At 51.7% G+C, this 18,120-nt stretch overlaps 5 protein-coding genes across 5 annotated transcripts; 4 read left to right on the plus strand and 1 right to left on the minus strand.

The window, feature by feature from the left end:
* Positions 1–91: 91 nt before the first annotated feature.
* BDW70DRAFT_133386 (ubiquitin-protein ligase RKR1) lies at positions 92–5,601 on the plus strand. The gene is made up of 7 exons (XM_073736323.1): positions 92–975; positions 1,029–2,754; positions 2,816–3,660; positions 3,713–4,135; positions 4,188–4,561; positions 4,613–4,912; positions 4,963–5,601. Exons 1-7 carry the CDS (start codon positions 234–236, stop codon positions 5,482–5,484), a joined length of 4,932 nt encoding a protein of 1,643 aa, XP_073597419.1. The 5' UTR covers positions 92–233; the 3' UTR covers positions 5,485–5,601.
* A 134-nt stretch (positions 5,602–5,735) lies between these two features.
* ppm1 (protein C-terminal leucine carboxyl O-methyltransferase ppm1) lies at positions 5,736–7,344 on the plus strand. Its single transcript, XM_073736324.1, has 2 exons — positions 5,736–6,013; positions 6,086–7,344. Exons 1-2 carry the CDS (start codon positions 5,764–5,766, stop codon positions 6,982–6,984), a joined length of 1,149 nt encoding a protein of 382 aa, XP_073597420.1. The 5' UTR covers positions 5,736–5,763; the 3' UTR covers positions 6,985–7,344.
* Positions 7,345–7,768: 424 nt separating this feature from the next.
* Positions 7,769–9,954, plus strand: BDW70DRAFT_133388 (SUN domain-containing protein). Its single transcript, XM_073736325.1, has 3 exons — positions 7,769–8,344; positions 8,397–8,629; positions 8,680–9,954. Exons 1-3 carry the CDS (start codon positions 8,033–8,035, stop codon positions 9,509–9,511), a joined length of 1,377 nt encoding a protein of 458 aa, XP_073597421.1. The 5' UTR covers positions 7,769–8,032; the 3' UTR covers positions 9,512–9,954.
* A 46-nt stretch (positions 9,955–10,000) lies between these two features.
* BDW70DRAFT_133390 (DUF292 domain protein) lies at positions 10,001–11,557 on the plus strand. Its single transcript, XM_073736326.1, has 2 exons — positions 10,001–10,088; positions 10,261–11,557. Exons 1-2 carry the CDS (start codon positions 10,068–10,070, stop codon positions 11,455–11,457), a joined length of 1,218 nt encoding a protein of 405 aa, XP_073597422.1. The 5' UTR covers positions 10,001–10,067; the 3' UTR covers positions 11,458–11,557.
* A 234-nt stretch (positions 11,558–11,791) lies between these two features.
* Positions 11,792–17,450, minus strand: BDW70DRAFT_166777 (ASST-domain-containing protein; the record flags this gene model as incomplete). Its single annotated transcript, XM_073742079.1, has 9 exons — positions 16,779–17,450; positions 16,594–16,722; positions 16,496–16,537; positions 15,056–16,445; positions 14,769–15,002; positions 13,075–13,944; positions 12,843–13,024; positions 12,505–12,794; positions 11,792–12,449 (listed from the first exon to the last, which is right to left on the minus strand). The coding sequence occupies exons 1-9, from the start codon at positions 16,914–16,916 to the stop codon at positions 11,792–11,794; spliced, it is 3,933 nt and encodes a 1,310-aa protein (XP_073597423.1). The 5' UTR covers positions 16,917–17,450.
* Between the last annotated feature and the right edge of the window lie 670 nt (positions 17,451–18,120).

An 18,120-nucleotide genomic window follows, 5' to 3' on the forward strand; every position in this document is an offset into this window, starting at 1 on the left:
GGCGGTCGATGACACCAGATCACGTGCATAATTCCCGATAAGGACTCCGCCAGAACCGTCACTGCTGACTTGAGCAGTTGCCAACATAAAAGCGATTCACTAGCTGGGATGACAGTGATTCGAGAGGAGCCACTTGGTTGAGTTCGGTTCTCATTCTTTTCTTTTCTCGTTTCTGCTCTTCAACCGGCCGGCATTCTTCCTCCCATACAACCCCGCTACCCCACATTATTGCTATGAGCAAAAAGTTCAAATCTCAAGCGTCGAGCAGCCGTGCTGCTGCTGGCACCTTTGGGGGTTTTGGAGGGTTCTCGTCATCCGTGTCGGGTCAGGGAAGAGAGCTGTCTCCCCTTACATATGTGACTGAGCCGCCGGATCTGTCCCGGATATCGGACCCTCAACTGGCGATTGCTTTCAAGAACTTTTTGAAGAAGGATGATGTGACCAGGACGAAAGCTATAGACGATATAAAGTCTTATGTTTCCAATGTAGCTGCAAATGATGGTACACTTGATGATGGGTTCTTAGAGGCCTGGGTGAGTTTATATCATAAAAACACTACTTCGAAGCCTAACTTCAGCCAGATCAGAATATACCCAAGGGCATCAATTGATCTGTATCGCCGAGTGAGGCAGTCCGCGCACTCGGCCCAAGGATTGATTGCTAGCCTCGTTGGGAAGCGGTTTGCCAGATTTTTGCCCAAAGTAGTTGGGGCGTGGCTGGCTGGGGTTTATGATAATGATAAACCAGTTCACCAGGCTGCTGTGGAGTCTATAACGCGCGTTTTCTCCACTGATGAGAAGAGGAACGCCGTCTGGAAGGTCTTTCAGAGTTCAATTCTTGACTTTGTTGATGATGTCATTCTTCAGCAGACACCTCTGACCCTGAGCGATGAAAGGACAGTCAAGCCCGAGGATGCAGAGGCAAAGTATGCCCGCGTGGCAGGGACCGCCATTCTGCTGTTGAACCGGATTCTAGGTACGCTCATATCGTATCACATTCATGAAAGATGTCGCTGACAATAGTACTAGGAAACACTACAAGAGAGGACCGTCAAAGTAACCTTGCGAAGATTGAAACAATCCTTGGAAGCAAGTCATTATGGACATTTTGCTATCATGATGATCCTTTCGTTCGTCGTTCAATGTACATCCTTGTTCGGACTGTTGTCTCCGGAGAACCTGAAGAACTGGATTGGAAACTGGTTAGCGCAGCCCTACTGGGAAAGTCACTTCACATTACACAGATAGGCTCTGCCTCTGACTTGTCAGAAGCTTTGCTGCATGTGACGTCTGCACGCCCCCAGATATGGACCGATGACTACTCTGGGAAGACATCCCCTTCGAAAAGACTGCTCCAGTACATACGCAAGGGATCTCAAGGCAGCCCGGGGCTTTTCTGGTCAAACATTTACCAATTACTGCAGCTGGTCCCGATACAAACGCTGGCACAGCTTGATTCTAACGGTCATAGTGACGATGCCATTGGATTATCGAGCGCGAGGGCACTGATGGAAGCAATACACGAGGGTCTGAGCTCACGAGAGGAGCCCCCACAAAACCGAACGCTGGGCTGGAAAATCTATGTGGAAACTGCCATGTGGCTAGCCCAGGGTCTATCTGACCAGGACACAATTGAGCTTCTGCAAGGAGAGCTTTCCCCGTTGATAGTGCAGTACGTGAGATCCGAGCAGGAGGCATCTCGGTGGTCGCTGCCGACGCAATCTTCAGAAGCCATTTGCACTGAATATCTGACAGCTCTGTTTTCGTTTGGCTATGAGGTCGCGTTCAACGAGTTATGGACGAAGCTGTCTGAGGGCTTACTTGAAGCTGTCCGACTTTCGTCACCCGAACAATCGAAGGATTTCAAGTCCTCGCAGGATGCGGTATGTGCTCAAGCCGAGCGTCTTTTTTCTCTAGAAGCGTCTTTACTATTACGCCTTGCCGACAAAGATCTAGAGCCAAAAGCATTGCACACACTTGAAAGCCTAAACCTGAGACTACTAAATAGCTGTTTGGATGTACTCCGGTCTCGAAATGGCAAGCCCTATGGAGCAACAGCGGTTGTAGAAGAAGTTGTGCGCAAAGTTCCGCAGATCGGGCAGCACTCACAGGGACTTCTGAATTTCATTCAAAGAGATGCGCCAGAGCTTCTGTTCTCTCCTAGCGGCGACCGGTTGATTTCAATCATTTTGCTTTGCCGCACTTGGCCTGGCTTCTCCTCCAGTTTTGAAGAGCTTGTTAAGCGGGTTGCGCAGCTGGAAAATGTAATGACCAATGCAACCGCTGTCCAGAAACTTCTTTCAAGCCTTGACTTTAACGAAGTGGACAAGGAGATTCTCGGCCCAGTTATTATCAGGGCTCTAGAACTGGCTTGTAAAGGGAGTCAGTTGCACTGGTCCGTCATTATCTCCGCCTTGCAGAACCCGACCAGTGAAGGAGAGTTAGAAGACTCGATTTTCCTTTCTCTACTCGAAAATCTGTCTGTGGACGATGAAGTTCCCGATACCCTGCATGGGCTAATGCAGATTGTATCTTCTGTTCCCAGTGCAGCCAAGAGATTTCAGTCTGGAAGCCAGGGTTCGAAACTGACTGGAAAGTTATTGTTCCTAACGGAATCGCCATCAGAAGATATTTCTAGCCTCTCACATTCATTGCTCAGCCAGATGAAAAAATCTGGTGTCGGAGAGACAAGCACCAAAGCAAGCCTCGAGATCCTGCAGGAGAATCTGGCTCATGCCAATGAGGAGTCTTTATCGTAAGTGATCTGTGCTGATTCCTTTTGTTATTTTTCTTGGCCTAGAAGACTGATTAGCAAGGATTGAATCGTTGCTGGATATTGGTGAAGAATTGCTGCGCAGTTGCGAACCCGAGAATTTATCCCAGGTCGCTAGAGATGTACTTCCCTCTCAACAAATATGGCAGGAAGCATTGGGACCTATCCTCGACTTACCGCCACGTTCATCCACAGCTATCACAAGCCCGCTTTCAGGTGTTGTGCACTTGGTAAATCGTGATGTACCAGAGTCACTGTCCAAGCGTTTTGAAGACATTAAACGCGATTCAAACCAGTGCTCAGCTGCATTCCGACTCACCCATTTTACTGTCCGAATGATGTCTTTGTTTGACTTCAATAAGCACCTTGACCAGGAAAGTTTGGAGGTCTTGTTCTCTAACTTACCTCTGGCGGTGCAGCTCGTCGAAGATGACCTCGACATCGAAAAATACAATCATATTGCGGGACCTCTGACTCATGAGCTGCGCGAGGAATACCGTGGCATTGTTAATGAGGCGCGGAAGATTATCTGTAGTTGGCGCTCGTCGACTCAGCATGTTCATTCCACTGAGGTGACCATTGCATCTGCGCTTGCATCTACCTGGAAAGCTAAGCTCGAGGGACTGGATGGCACCTCTCCTGCAGCGTATCGGGTTGGAGAAGCCTTCGCGAAACTCATGAATGACATGGACCCGTCTGCTATGGGTTACACTTCTGAGGCTGTCGGACATTTGTGCAAAGAACTTCGAACAGGCAATGCTATTAGCTCTGCTAGCTGGGTAGCTGTCCTACGTCGGTCTATGTTATCTAACCCTGCTGGTATCAGAGTCTGCAATGAATTTGTGGCAGACTCAACTGGTCTGAAAGTTGAAGATGATGCAGCGAACGGTTAGTGATTCCTATTTCCTTGTTCCCAGAATGGTTGACTGACTTTAGGAAGGCCTTCGAAAACTAGCTCTACTCAACTTACTTCTCTCTGATGATGAGGAGGTCAACCCACTGGAGTCCATGCCTACTCAGCGATTAATATTCTTTGTGAAACACTTGATAAAATGCCTTAAGTCGGAGCAGCTTTCTCTGGGCCTCCAAGCAGAGATATTCAAGAGTCTTACTCTCGCGCTCCCCTGGGTAAAGGAAATGTATGGCCCACACTGGGAAGAATGCTTTGAGGTTCTTTGTGCAACATGGCGAGCCATTGGTGGAGGGGATGGCGCCTTGACTGTACTAAACTCGTCTTTCAGACTCTTCAGCATTTTGGAGTTGATAGTGAAGGATGAAGACAGTAATGACGACGTGAAGGATGCTTGGGCTGACCAAAAAACAAAACTTTTCGACGGTTTGACATCAACTCTATGGAAATTCGGTTAGTCTTCCGTTCAAGTTGGTATAGTTATGATACATACTGATTTTGATAGACTCCTCGACCACCTTTCACCTACCAAGGGACCTCACTGTCGAACGTCTCTGTCGCTTGATAAAGACTATGCCAACCAGAAATCTTGAAGACGTCAGTAGGTATTATCCTCTACTGACGGCTCATAGCCTTCTTATCCAGCACACCGCATACACCCTCCTTCACCAGTACATTCCAACTGCACAAGAGCAAGTGTCCTTTGATGTGGCCTTGTCAAAGACAGAGGCCAAGCTCCCATATGAGCTGATATCCCTGCTACTTGGAGCGCCAACTATGGAGTCAATCTCCTTGTCGTATGGTGATGAGAAGACCTGGGCCGACATACGCTCGTATCTTCTGAGCTGGAGATTGGTCTTCGACCACTTTGTGAACGCTGTATGTGTTCGCTCTCCGTTTTGAGAAGCAGCCGCGCTAATGAATTTCTAGTCTTTCACTCTCCAAGAACAGTACGCTTCTAATATCAAAGAACACGATGTTTTGCCATCGTTACTGGATTTCATGTTTGATTTCCTCCAGAAGGGCCATGGAAAGCTTGTGGATGTGTCTAAGTTTGACATTCGCTCTTTCGAGTTGGACCTGTCTGAAAGCTATGAGAAGGAGATCCAATGGTTGCTTGTTCACTTGTACTTTTTGTGTCTGAGGCATCTTGCCAACTTGACCAAAGCCTGGTGGATCGACGCAAAAAAGCGTATCAAGGGGCCTGTTGAAACTTGGACGGAAAGATCGGTAAGCGCCATAGCATTTCCGCCACAGGTACATAACTGATGCCGACACAGATCTCACCGCTGGTCATCGAAGATGCGCTAGAAAGAGTGAGCCAATGGATGTCCTCGCAGGACCAGGACGAAGAGCGTGCACTTAACGTTAAGGTCTCGTCGAAGACAGCAGAAATCATTGCAAGCATTCCGGTCGATGAGGAATCACCACCAGTCTCGATATCGATAACCCTCCCAGCTGCTTACCCCTTGCACCCCGCACAAGTCTTTGGCCGAAGCCGAGTGTTGGTAGACGAGAGGAAGTGGAAGAGCTGGCTCCTCACCATCCAAGGAGTGATCATGTTTGCCAATGGCAACCTAGAAGACGGATTGCTGGCATTCCGCCGAAACGTTCAGGGCGCGCTCAAGGGCCAGAGCGAGTGCGCTATTTGTTACTCGGTCATCTCGACAGACATGCAGACGCCCAATAAGCGCTGCGCAACGTGCAAAAATGCCTTCCACTCGGTATGTCTTTACCGATGGTTCAAGAGCAGTAACCAGAGCACTTGCCCGCTGTGCCGAAACCAGTTTACTTTTGCTTGATATGTTTCTACGAGTTTTGGTATAGATACAAGACAGGCTGGTTTACGCGATTCTGGTGACGAGCTGTAGCATTAGATTTAGTATGATGAGGAATGAAGCCATGATAGACATCTAAAAGCTCCCGAGTCGTGAATTGAAGATAGCTATAAAGTATGCAGTAATGGAATCCTAATGTGTTTGATAATATGTGCCTTACTTCGGCCCCGCCCCAGCTCCCACCTGCAGTACCGCCGTTCTACATCCCCACCACTCTCCAACCAAGCTTCATCATGACCCGCCATGTCAGCTTCCCAAATTCCTAACCTCAACACCTTGCGCCGCGGCGGCGGCCGCGGTCGATTCCGAGCTCGTGGCGGCCCTGACAGTTCCTCCAGCTCAGGACACAAAGACCGAGTGGTGCAGGGGACAGACAATGACGCCAGCGTCTCCCGGCTGAGCGCGGTGGAACTTGGGTACCTGGAGGATCCGTTTGCGAGGGCATTAACGCCTATGGGTCAGGAAATGAGACGGCTTCCTATCATCAATCGAGGTGAGTTTTTTCTTTATGATTTGCCTTGATGAGCTGGATATGGGGCTGATCGAGATCGTGCAAAATTGACAGGAACCTATGTGCGCACCACGGCGATCGACCAACTTGTCGCGAGTTTTCTAGGTCTAAAGGCGGACTCAGATCCTACTTGGAAAGCGAAGAGGAAGCAGATTATCTCGCTGGGTGCTGGGTCTGATACGAGGGTCTTCCGGCTTTTGTCCTTGCGCCCGGCGCTGGACATCATCTACCATGAGATCGATTTTGCAGTCAACAATACCGCGAAGATCAAAGCCATTCAGGGTACACCGCTGCTACAGCGAGCGCTGGGGCAGTCGCAGGTCAATATCTCGGATGAAGGAGATGAACTGCACTCTCCCGCCTACCATATCCATGCCGTTGATCTACGAACGCTCGCGCAGAAAGGGAAAGGCGATGAGTCGACGGAGCGGGATCCGGGCCGTCGACTGCAGGATTTCGTGGACACGACGCTCCCTACATTGCTACTGTCCGAGTGCTGCCTGATATATCTTTCTCCAAACGACGCTGCCGGGGTAGTGCGTTATTTCACGCATACACTGTTCCCGGCGTCGCAGGAGACCGAGACACTGGCTCTGGTTCTCTACGAGCCCATCCGGCCTGACGACGCGTTCGGGCGGACAATGGTCGCCAACCTTGCGACTCGCGGGATCCAGCTCCAGACGCTTCACCAGTATGCGTCGTTGGGGGCGCAGCGGCAGCGGCTGCGCGAGCACGGCTTTAACGATGGCCAAGCGGCCGCGGACGTGGATTTCCTGTGGGAGCGGTGGGTGGCTGAAGAGGAGAAAGAGCGCGTGGCAGCGTTGGAGATGCTGGACGAGGTGGAGGAGTGGAAGTTGCTGGCGCAGCATTACTGTGTTGCGTGGGCATGGCGAGACGGCCGCACTCGGTTCACCGGATGGAGAGACCTGGACAACCAACCCGCGGAGGAGTGATTCGATTCACTGTAATATTGCGCTCGGCAGAGGCGTTGGCGAAGGCCCTAAGGGACCACGGCGCACAGCCGGATCTGCTCCGCCGCACTTGGGCTAGCAGCGACTATTGGCACAGACCCGCTAGCGTTCCAACATCACCATCTCCGACGCGGGTCAACACCGGGTTAATCTCTCAACATCACAAAGTAAGGCTGACCAGATGGCCCCTTTTCAAAGTTTGAGTGTCGGATTCTGGTAGGAGACCGGTCGATCTGCCTGGTCTAGACTCTGTTACAGGACGCTGCTTGTTGAGTGTACATTGTGCGATTGAATGTCTAATCATAGCGACCGTGTTCTCGCAATGTATGGCCAAGATCCTCAATTGTACTCTGTAGTCACTATATTGTTCAACGGTCGTACTTCTACTCCATATCCACCTGCAGTGGTGTTGTTTTGGCTGAGGATTGCGCTTGGAGTCAGCAGGGTTCCAGCAGGGTTCTGTGGCGTTGATTGGCTGCCGACCGTGGTATTAATTTGACGAACCGCCGGGGGCTGCGAGAACGAGCCCTGACCTGATTGGCTGCAACCCCTGAGCCAGAGCTCAGCCGGTGTAAATAGCCTCAACACTCCAGTCCCAAAGAGGAAATCCCAGGGCCCTGTGGACCTGCCTGTCCAGTCACTCCAGTACAAGCTGTGTCCCGTCTGTGATTCTGACTGGACCGGCTCTGGTGTTAGTCTGCTGTTGAGCAGGGTCGCAGGGCCCCAGCTTCGGGGTTGAGGGTTCTCGTCTTTGTTTGACAGCGAACCTCGTATCTCCTCTAAGCCTCTAAGCCTCTTTCCCTCCGTCTCTCCCTCTTTCTCTTTCTTTCCCCTCCCACCCCCAGTCGCTCGTTATTACTTATCAGGGTCCTGACCATAGTCTTTCGTTGCCCCCTATTCGGCTTCCACGAGGCCTATTCTCTTCTCTTTTATTTTTTTCCTTGGTGGGCTCGCTTCCATCGCTTGCGGGTTGCGTAGCGCCCTCCTTTTCACGAACACAACAAGCACTGCAGGCCCAATTTGCTTCAATATGAGATTCGTCTACGCCTCTGCTCTACTGTGCGCCGTCGCCGTCGAGGCCGTCCAGCATAACCACGGCCGTCAGCACCACCACCGTCACCTCGGGAAGACGGATGTGCATGCGAAGAGGGGCTCGTCCTGCGCGTTTCCTACCGATGCTGGCCTGGTTGCCATCACGCCGGGTGAAAAGAACGGCGGCTGGGCCATGAGCCCTGACCAGTCGTGCGAGCCCGGCAATTATTGTCCGTATGCTTGTCCTCCCGGCCAGGTGTCGATGCAGTGGGACCCGGATGCGACGTCGTACTCGTACCCGATGTCCATGGTAGGTTGCTTGCCGAAGCATATACTGGGAGGGCGTGTGTTGACTGTTATAGAACGGCGGTCTGTACTGCAATGAGGACGGGGAGATCGAGAAGCCGTTCCCTGACAAGCCGTACTGTAAGGATGGCACCGGGGCCGTCGAGGCCGTCAACAAGTGCGGTGATGTCGTTTCGTTCTGTCAGACTGTGCTGCCGGGTAACGAGGCCATGTTGATTCCCACCTTGGTTGAGGAAGTGTCCACTCTTGCGGTGCCGGATCTCAGCTACTGGTGCGAGACCGCTGCCCAGTAAGTTTTCTGCTAGGCTCTTCTCCTGTCCAGTACTGACTAGGGTCTAGCTTCTACATTAACCCGCCTGGAAAGGATCCCGAAACCGCCTGTGTCTGGGGTACTTCGTCAAACCCCTGGGGTAACTGGGCTGCGTATGTTGCGGGAGCCAACACCGACGGCGACGGAAACACCTTTGTCAAGATCGGATGGAACCCAATTTACCTGGAAGACACAACTCCGTTCCGGAGCACGCGGCCCGATTTCGGTGTCGAAATTGAGTGCGAGGGCGACGGCTGTAACGGTCTTCCTTGCAAGATTGATCCGGCCGAGAACGACGTCAATGAGGTGACCGGCTCTTCATCCGGCGGCGCAGGAGGCGCCAATTTCTGCGTGGTTACTGTTCCCAAGGGCGAAAAAGCCAGACTTGTTGTCTTTGACAGCTCAAGCGGCGGCGGCAGCGATGATAACGATGATGACGAGGACGACGAGGAAGAGGAAGAGGAAGAGGAAAGCTCTAGCTCTGCAGCCCCTAGCTCCACGTCCACAAGCACCAGCACCAGCACCTCGTCCTCGACCTCCTCGAGCAGCTCGTCCACCATGTCAACCATGAGCACCATTACCAGCACGAGCACCAAATCCCAGTCCTACTCATCCACCGAGTCTATCGGCGCCTCGAGTTCCTCCCACGGTACCCCTTCAGGCTCTAGCAGCGCCGGCTGGCCTGACTATACCTACAGGCCGCATGTGCTTGTGGAGACCGGCGACGGCAACGAGGTTGCCTCGTCCACTAGCGAAGCGGAAGAAGAATCTCCCAGCCCGACGTCAGGCGCGCAAAAAACCAGCCACAATGCAATGATGGCGCTGTTTGCCGTTGTTGCGATGGCAGCATTTACATTCTAGCCAATTACTCCGCAGGGTAAATATATACCAAGCTGCATATAACGCCTATATCATCTACGTGGAAACATTCATTCCGCCCTACTTGATACCTATTTCGCTTCACTTCTTGGATACCTCTTATACCTTTACATGATATTGATTTACTTCTTGGGATACCTTTTATGATTGACGTTCTTGTACATTGATTGGATGATGATTTACACTTACCTAGGTTACGGCGGAAGCTTCATCAGCTCAGTCTGACTGATCCTACTCTTTCCATGCATAGTGCATCCCTAGCATACTTACTTTCGTGATTATAGCAGCGAAAATGTACAATATCGCCTTTAATCCATTGTGCCCTAACCTAGAGACTCGTCGGAAAATAGTCGCGGCTTTGCCTACCCCTTAGGGTTCTACCAGTACATCGTATATTGATGCCTGACGATTGAGGCCAGAACAAAGGTTGAGCCGCCGTAACTATCTTATCTGCCTACAGAGTACAATACTACCTATCCTCACGCATCTTATCCCGATGGAATTCGAACCACACCTTCTCCCTATATAACTGTTCAAGATGCCGCCAGCACCACATACAGTGAGCCTTTCTAACCATCAAATACCCCTGCTATACCTCCGCCCTTCCATCGCAAATCATCTCTCCGATCCCGTCATCACCAACTCAACCCCGCACCACCAATCCTAACTCCCCTCCCTCCCAAATCTCCTATACCCATCCCTCCATATTAAGCTAACGGTATTATGCCCAGGCAAAACTAACCTCAACCCTTCACCTTCTGATCCCGCGCCTCCGCCTCCTCCAAAAGAAATCCACCGCGTCCTCCGTCGTGCAGCGCCGCGAACTCGCGCAGTTGCTTGAGAACCACCGCGATGCTTCGGCGCGTATCCGCGTCGAGAATGTCATTACTACTGATATCGCTGTCGAGGTTATGGAGATGGTTGAGCTTTATTGCGAGCTACTCCTTGCCAGGGCGGGGGTCTTGGATGGATTGGCCTTTGGGGAAGCTGGCCAGAAGATGAGAAGCAGGGTTCGGGAGGAGATGGGGAGACAGACGAAGGGCTCAGGGCCAAGTGGCGCGGATGGGGGGAAGAAGGAGAAAGGTGGGAGTGGAGGGGGAGGGGGCGGCGGGTTCTTCGGGTTCTTTGGCAGGGGAACGAAACAGCCATCGCAACAAACACAGACTACGAGCACGACCACGACTGCAACACCAGCTCAAAATGTGGAACAAGAAACAGACTCAGAGGCCGCAGCCGCGGCCGCAACCCAAGGAGAAGACACGGGCGCAACAGAAACATACTATCTCGACGCCGCGCTAGACGAAGCCTCCGTCGCAATCTTCTACGCCTGGTCCCGCTTTCCGACCGAAGTACGCGAGCTTACGCTCCTGCGCTCTCTCCTCGCAGATCGATATGGAAAAGACTTTATGAGTCTCGCATCGGAAAATAGACTTGCTGGCGTGAAGGTTCCCGAACGGTTAGTAAAAGGGTTAGGGGTCCGTCCACCGAGCAAAGAGTTGGTGGAGAGTTATCTGCGGGAAATTGCGCGGGCCTATAAAGTTCCGTGGGGAGAGGAAGACCAGGAGCTGGAAGCGGGCCCTCAGTTTGTTGATGAAGACGTGGGTGGAGATTTAGGTGGTCCTGGGGACGAACATGAGAGATTCGGCGAGGTTGTCAGGCGGGCATCAGAGACAGCGGAGTTGACGCGCGCCACGCCGCCGCGGGGCTTCAATGCGCATTCGAGTCCTGTGAGCGTTGCGCCGCCAGGGCCAAGGTCTGATAATCCGAATCCGAGGGTGAAGGTTCCGGATGAGAAAGGAAAAGGTGGCGATGAGTTATCTCCAAGTCCGAGTCCTAGTGCGCAGCGTGCAAGGATTGGAGCTGGCGATAAGAGTGGGATTCCGGATGTGGATGAGTTGTCGAGGCGGTTTGCGGCGCTGAAGCGGTAGACTACCGTGGCTACCGTATCCATTTCCATTTACGGGTTTCCTTATGTATACGACCGGATAGCCTATGCTTCATGTTGTTATGACGAGTCATGGAATCTTTGCATGTATTATGTATGGAGTACCCAGTTCTAATCTAACCAACATGCTTCTCTCTTTTTCATACACATGCCAATAACCAAACGAGCCGACCGGAGGTATAAAACAGAAGAAACCGACAGAAGGAACGCAAGAAGACACCGACAATGCACGTGCCCACCATATACATAAAAGTAAACCAAAATGCAATCCAACTGAAAAATAAAACTATATATACGAAGAGCAAAAGCACAGCAGATCACATATCCTCTTCTTCACCGGGAAGAAAAATCTCATGTCCAGACCCCTCGTAAACGAAAATCGCAGCAATGCAGCCACAGACAGAAACGAGGGCTATCAGCCACCATCCGAATCCAACGGTGCCGATTTCCAAGCCATAACCGTACCAGGATCCCGAGAAGATCGGCCCTATCGTACGGAATGCGGAGGAGACGGACTGCCCGATGCCGTGGATTGTTCCAAGGACAGACGGGTGCGGTGAGCAATTGTTGAGAAGGATGATTGAGGTGGGAAGGGTGAATGTGCGCGCCGTGACTTGCAGAAAAAGGACGATGATGATAGAGAACCAGACCCAGCCGCCGTTGGCTTGGCCCGGGGGCGGAGTGCTTGAGGGGGCGAGGGCGATGTACGGAGCGAAGGCGTAGGCGACGGGGAAGAGGGTGAGGAAGTACTGGTAGCTCTTTGCTGTGCCGAGACGGCCGTTGATGGAAGGGTAGATGGTGAATTGAAGGATCATGCCGATTACGCCTAGGATGGCGGTTGCGAAGCCGACACTCTGGGGAAGCATGCCAAGTCCCCCTGTGAAGATGAATGGGAGGTGCTGCGCGGGGCTGGCTGGGTCGTTTGCGTCGTAGCGAGGGGTAGACAGGAAGAGAAGCCAGAGGTTGTTGAATGCACTAGTTAGTCAAGTTAGTGCGCAGGTTGGTTACTTAGATATTGAAGTAAACTTACCCCATCTGGAAGTCGAAGAATGCCTGAGCCAGCAAAGTGCACAGGACGTTCTTGGTCCAGATCCGTCGGAATGGCAGGACACGAGTATGGCGTGGAGTCTTAGTCGACTTCTCTTCAAGCTCGTACGTCTCGTTGGCTCTTCCCAGCAGCGGCCCCGACTCTTCATAGTCGGCAAAAGGTAGTCTCGAATAGAGAGGCGAGGACGAAGGAACGAGTGCTCTGACACCGCGAGCAACAAGGCGTAAGGAATATGTACCAAGGCCAGGCTTTCCTTTGCACGCTTCCAAAGTCTGCGACTATTAGCATGCACCTGATATACATGATTCAAGGGACTTTACCTCCTCGAGACCGAGGGCAACGCAAACCGCACAGAAAGTAAGAAAGAACGCATTAGCCAGCATGGGCAGCGCATACGGATAACGAATAAGCCACTGGACCCCATCTTTACCACCAAACGAGGAGTCAGGACCGAAGAGCGAAGGGTAGGCTCTGACCGGATCGGAGAGCATGCCACCCATAACTGTGCGAGTTAATCAACAGTCCTCGCAGTGCTCAATATGGCAAACCTACCAGGCCCAAAAAGAGATGCGATGTTAAACCCAATAGGGAGAATCAGGAACGCCCGAGAGTGGTACTTCTTCTCCTTGACATTCTCCGCGATCATAGTTCGGATAATGCCCACAGTTCCATTGATAGCACCACCAAACGACCGCCAGAAGACGGCCTGCGCGAACGAGGTTGCAAACGCAACGCCTAGACAAGAGACCGCAGTCCCAATCAACCCAGTGAGGAGGACGAACCTGCGTCCACCCCACTCCGCATCAGCAACTCGCCCCCAGGGAATCGCCGTTGCAAACTGGGCGGCCGTAAAGGCACCCTGGAGGATACCAGCCTGCGTAGAGACATCGGAATCGGAAAGGTTCGGGTCGAAGTACTTGAGCTGGTAGAACATGTACGCTTGCAATGAAGCGATCTGAAGGAAGTCAAACACCCGGCATAGACCAAGCAATGCCAGCTGCTTCTTCTGCGGTAGAGACATCCAGGTCACGGGGCCCGGCCGCGGGGGCGACATCTCCACCGTACCAGGCGCTGGCAGTTGCTGGCTCTGAGATCGTGACCGAACATGGCCTCTGGCAGTGTCGTTCCAGTCAAACGAGGTGTTCCTCAATGCCATTGCCTCGTCGCTATCGTCGTTGCGGCCTGAAAAGCCCTCTGGGGCGTGGGACGAAGAGAAGATAGACCCGCGACGGCGCTGCTGTTGAGTGTAGCCGTCGGAAGAGGATTCGCCGCCTTGATCGAGACCGGTAGCCCAAGAGACGTTGCGGGAGTGACGGGCATTCCGAGACTTAGGATTTTGGATAGACGGAGAGGGCACGCTGTTGTTATTAGGTGAAACAGAAGAGCCCGGCGATTGGCGATTGGATCCAGTCATCAGGGCGACTTAGGTGAGAGTGAGGTTGACCGGGCCGTTTAAAGAGCGCTAGTGGGCTGGACGACGTCAGAAAAGAAAAGGGAGTGGACGACGGAGTTTATCCGGCAAATATGGAATAGTACTAATAACAGTAGTACGAATCGAAGAAGCACAGAAGGTAACGAGAGGCTGGGCTTGGTCTTGGAGGTGGGAGAGTGAGAGAAGAAGCTCGTTTGGCAGTGATGGAAGGCAAGCGATACAGTAAGGTCAACAGTGCGCCTACTGGATCAGTCGTATCCCCAAAGAACATTCCTTACTCCTTCTATGCTATCTGATAGTACTAGCCATCTACAGCCCAACTCCTTAATCAAAGAGAAACTTACGATTCTCTATTCTGTCTACTATTCTTGACCTCGGACGCTCCGTCAAGTCTCCCGTAACCGCGCGTCATTATTTGGATCGCTTTTATCTTCGGTTGTAGCTGCGGAGTGCATTAATTTAGGAGGATTATTCCCGAGCTTGCGACGCTCCCCACTGTTTCTGTATTGTCGTATTTGCAATACAGAGATCCAAACTATCATCGGCTAACGCTTCCGCTTGACATTACTTTGAGTACTGTTTGGAGTACGGCGTTTCACCTTCACCAGCAGCTTACAGGTGGTCGAACTGCATTTCTACAAGCGCCAGGCTGGCCTCATTATGTCCGAGTCGTACTCGGCCATACTTTCCTGGATCGAAAAATATTATGATAATATACAGGGGTATAGACATTAACTTATTACTGATACTAAGCTGTACTATCTCGATCGCGCATCATCCCGCGCTTGCCTCTGTTCGCTCAGAGGCAGGTAACGTGCTGGTTCGCCAGTACCAGACGTCCATCGCCACAAGCTCCACCAGGGCAAATTCGAAACTACAGACGAGGCTTTCGACTCGCTGGCCCCGTCTAGATGTTCGGATGGTCTCCGTCTTCCCCAGCGAGAAAGCTGGTGTCTGCGATACATCCGGAGCACGATGTAGATACCGATGACGGCTAGAAGAACACCGAACGTCGGCGCGACCCAGCCTACTGAATCTGAGCCGTCAGCTGTGTAAGAGGCAAAAGGTGGATGTGGGGGTAGGGGTAGATCTTATACTTACTGTAAACAGTCTTCGCATTCTCCGGTTTCTCCTCTGGAACAGGAGGCCATGTAAGTCCCCAAGTATGGTGCGCACCGGGATGGTCAGGGTCAACCCAGGGAACGGTATTAAGGCCAGCTTCGGGGATGAGAGCCTGTGCGCCTTCTTCGCCAGGAACGCCATAGGCTTCAGTATTCTCGCAGTTCGTCTCTTCGCAGTAGGCCTGGAGGACTGGCGACGGCGTGAAGGTAAACTGCTCGCGTGACTTGCCGAGGACTTTTCCTTTCGCGTCAAGCGCTTCGGCATATGTGTAGCGGTAGAAACCAGGAACTATATAAGTTGTTTCGAATCCATCCTTTCGGGTCTTTCCAAGCAGTGTATAGTTGCCGGTAGAGTTGTTTGTGCCGTAAAACTGCCAGTGCTTGACGCGGGTGGCGCCATTCCAGCTGACGTAGAAGGTGGTTGAGGCAGTGATATCACTCGTCTTAGAATATGTCCATAGAGCTGGAATGTCTGTGGGATTACCCTCCCACTGGAATTTTTGGGCCCTGTAGTTCATGATGTTGCCCTTGTCGATATAGCCCCAGAGCAGAAGATTGCCTTCCTCATCGTGCTCAGAGACATAGGCATTGTTTCCCCAGCCTATAAAAACGTTCCCGTTCGGCAGCACCTGCATGTTGCCCTGGCTAGAGCTGATCATATCGTGGTTTTGAGGCGCATACTCCCGAAGCTGGGTGGCAGTCTTATTGACATGATCTATCAAAATAACCATGCCTGAAGAGTATTCGTGCGTGCGGTTGAAACCGTTGTAACCATTGTTGTACAACGACAACAACGTATGGGTCGAATTCTCGCTTAACCAACGGGCATCATGCTGCTGTGAGAAACTAAAGTTGATGTTCTCAAAGGTCGGGTTTGCACCGTGTAACGTCCAAATTATAGACCCATCGCGACCCGAGATCTTGTAAATCGCGCACGTGTGGCGCGAGGAGATAATATAGTCCCCATCAGCGTTCTTGTCGACCGAGTTAATATGAAAGTAATCCCACGGGGAGCGCGGTTCCAGCCCGGTGCCCGAGGTATCCGTGTGGCCAGGGTAAGTATAGCTGACTGATGGGTCGACATGGTCAAGCGATCTCCATTCAAAAAGCACCTTGCCGCTTTCCACATCAATTTCCTGAAATACGCTTTCCATCAACCAGCCCATGCCACCTTTGATGTTCCATATACTCATGTCAAATTGTCGCTGCTGGTAAACCGTCATCAGGGCCGTCTTCCCGTTGTTGATGAGCTTGAACTCGTGCATGTCGCTTGCTGCCATACCACCGCCGGGGACTACGGTCTTAACGATGTGATAATGATTGTCCATGATGACACCATGGCCCCGACAATATCCGTTTTGCTGAATCCCCTGGAAGAAACATAGATGGTCTTTTCCCTTGTACTGGCATACATGCATACCATGAGCATTCCCAGGGCCAGAATTGCCCCAACCGCTCCAAACTAAGTCCTACATTCATTAGCTTTAGTGTGGATGCATGATTAATCCATAATCATACCCCATCATTATCGTAAATGTAAGGACCTGAGTTGGCTGCCTCGTATGGTCCCAGGAAAATGTAGCCGGGGTATAAACTTTGGGGGACACGACGTTCGAAGGTAAAGATCGGAGAATAAAGATCAGGCCGCTTTCAAAAATGTATTAGCAGCAACAATTGAGTGCTACAGGTGCAGCCTCACTTACCGACTTGAAAACAGCATCGACTTCAGCAGAAGCTGGTTGTGGTCTGCTAAGCAGCACAACCAAGATGCAAATAACCGAAATCTGAGCGCGGAGGCATTGGGTGAATGCTCCCAAGGAAGCGAGGGCGAGGAGACGCATCGATTCTTCACATCACCCAGTCTGGTTCCCTCGATATAATACCGGACAATGGGAGCGTGGTCTCTCCCTCCAAATAAGGAGCGCGGGGTATTCTGCAAACGTACAATGTACGTATCTCCAGGGGATAACCCCGGAAGGAGAATAGAAGCAGTGGGAAGGGATCGACACAATGATATTATGACAAGCAACAATCGTCAGTAGAGTGAGGGGTGTGGCTATGCTTGCTTGCTTGACTTTGTTTCGAGAGTGAAGATCGGGATTATCGCGAATTCACTGGGGAGACTCGAGAGAGAAGAACGCCTCGGTCGGCAGCCGTCAGCCTTCAGCAGGGCTGCCCCAACTCCAAACATCCCAATCACCTTATGCTCCGAGCGCTTGAGCAAAGTAGTGGCCATGGCGTAGACTGCCTCGTCAACCTGTTCGCAAGCATGATACGAGGCGCGAACTGCGAATCATCCGACTAGTACGAGACTGCCCCACAGCCGGTTGGAAACTCCGGTTGCTTTAGAACTGTTTCGTCGGCAGTGATGATTGGCGGTTTTGGAACATTCGTTGCAGACTCCACCTGGCTCTGCTTGCACTAGCGGGCTCTGCGGGCTCTATCGATTTACTCGACAAGCGAGCGACGGAAAAAGACGACGTCAGTAGCTTTATGTCTCGCAAATATGTAGCCTGGACCAATGTCAATGCCGCTCGAGAAGATGTGTTATTGTTTGCACGTACTCCCGCCGAACGTAAGCTCAATATGAAACAAACTAGCCAGCGTACGGTAAAATACTGGATCGTGGAGAGAGCTCAGTCCAGGCCGTCCCACTTGCAGTCGCTGCCAACCATGGCCCCGTACATGGCTGGGCCGCGTCAACACAAAGTCCGTAAGGCCGCGTCGTGACTAGTAGGCAGGAATACGTAGCCTTCTTGCATTTCCGAGCGTGAATGTCTATTCCCTGAAGCAACGTAAGCGATTGCAAAATTTCCGAACGAGTCAATGTTCGAAAGTCAGTGGCTTGCGGAAAGTGCGGAAGGAATTAAAACCGCAAGATGCTTTGAATCAGTTGTGGCTGGATAATGCCAAGAAGCGCTATGCCCACCACGAGTATGAGGTTGATTCAGTACGTCTAGCACGCGACATCAGTGCACCGCATTGTTGCTAAAGGGGAAATAAGGAAAAAAAAAAAAAAAAAAAAAAAAAAAAAAAAAAAAAAAA

The sequence above is a fragment of the Aspergillus foveolatus genome (genome assembly GCF_047715535.1).
Source record: "Aspergillus foveolatus strain CBS 279.81 unplaced genomic scaffold BDW70scaffold_15, whole genome shotgun sequence".
NCBI classification, from domain to species: domain Eukaryota; kingdom Fungi; phylum Ascomycota; class Eurotiomycetes; order Eurotiales; family Aspergillaceae; genus Aspergillus; species Aspergillus foveolatus.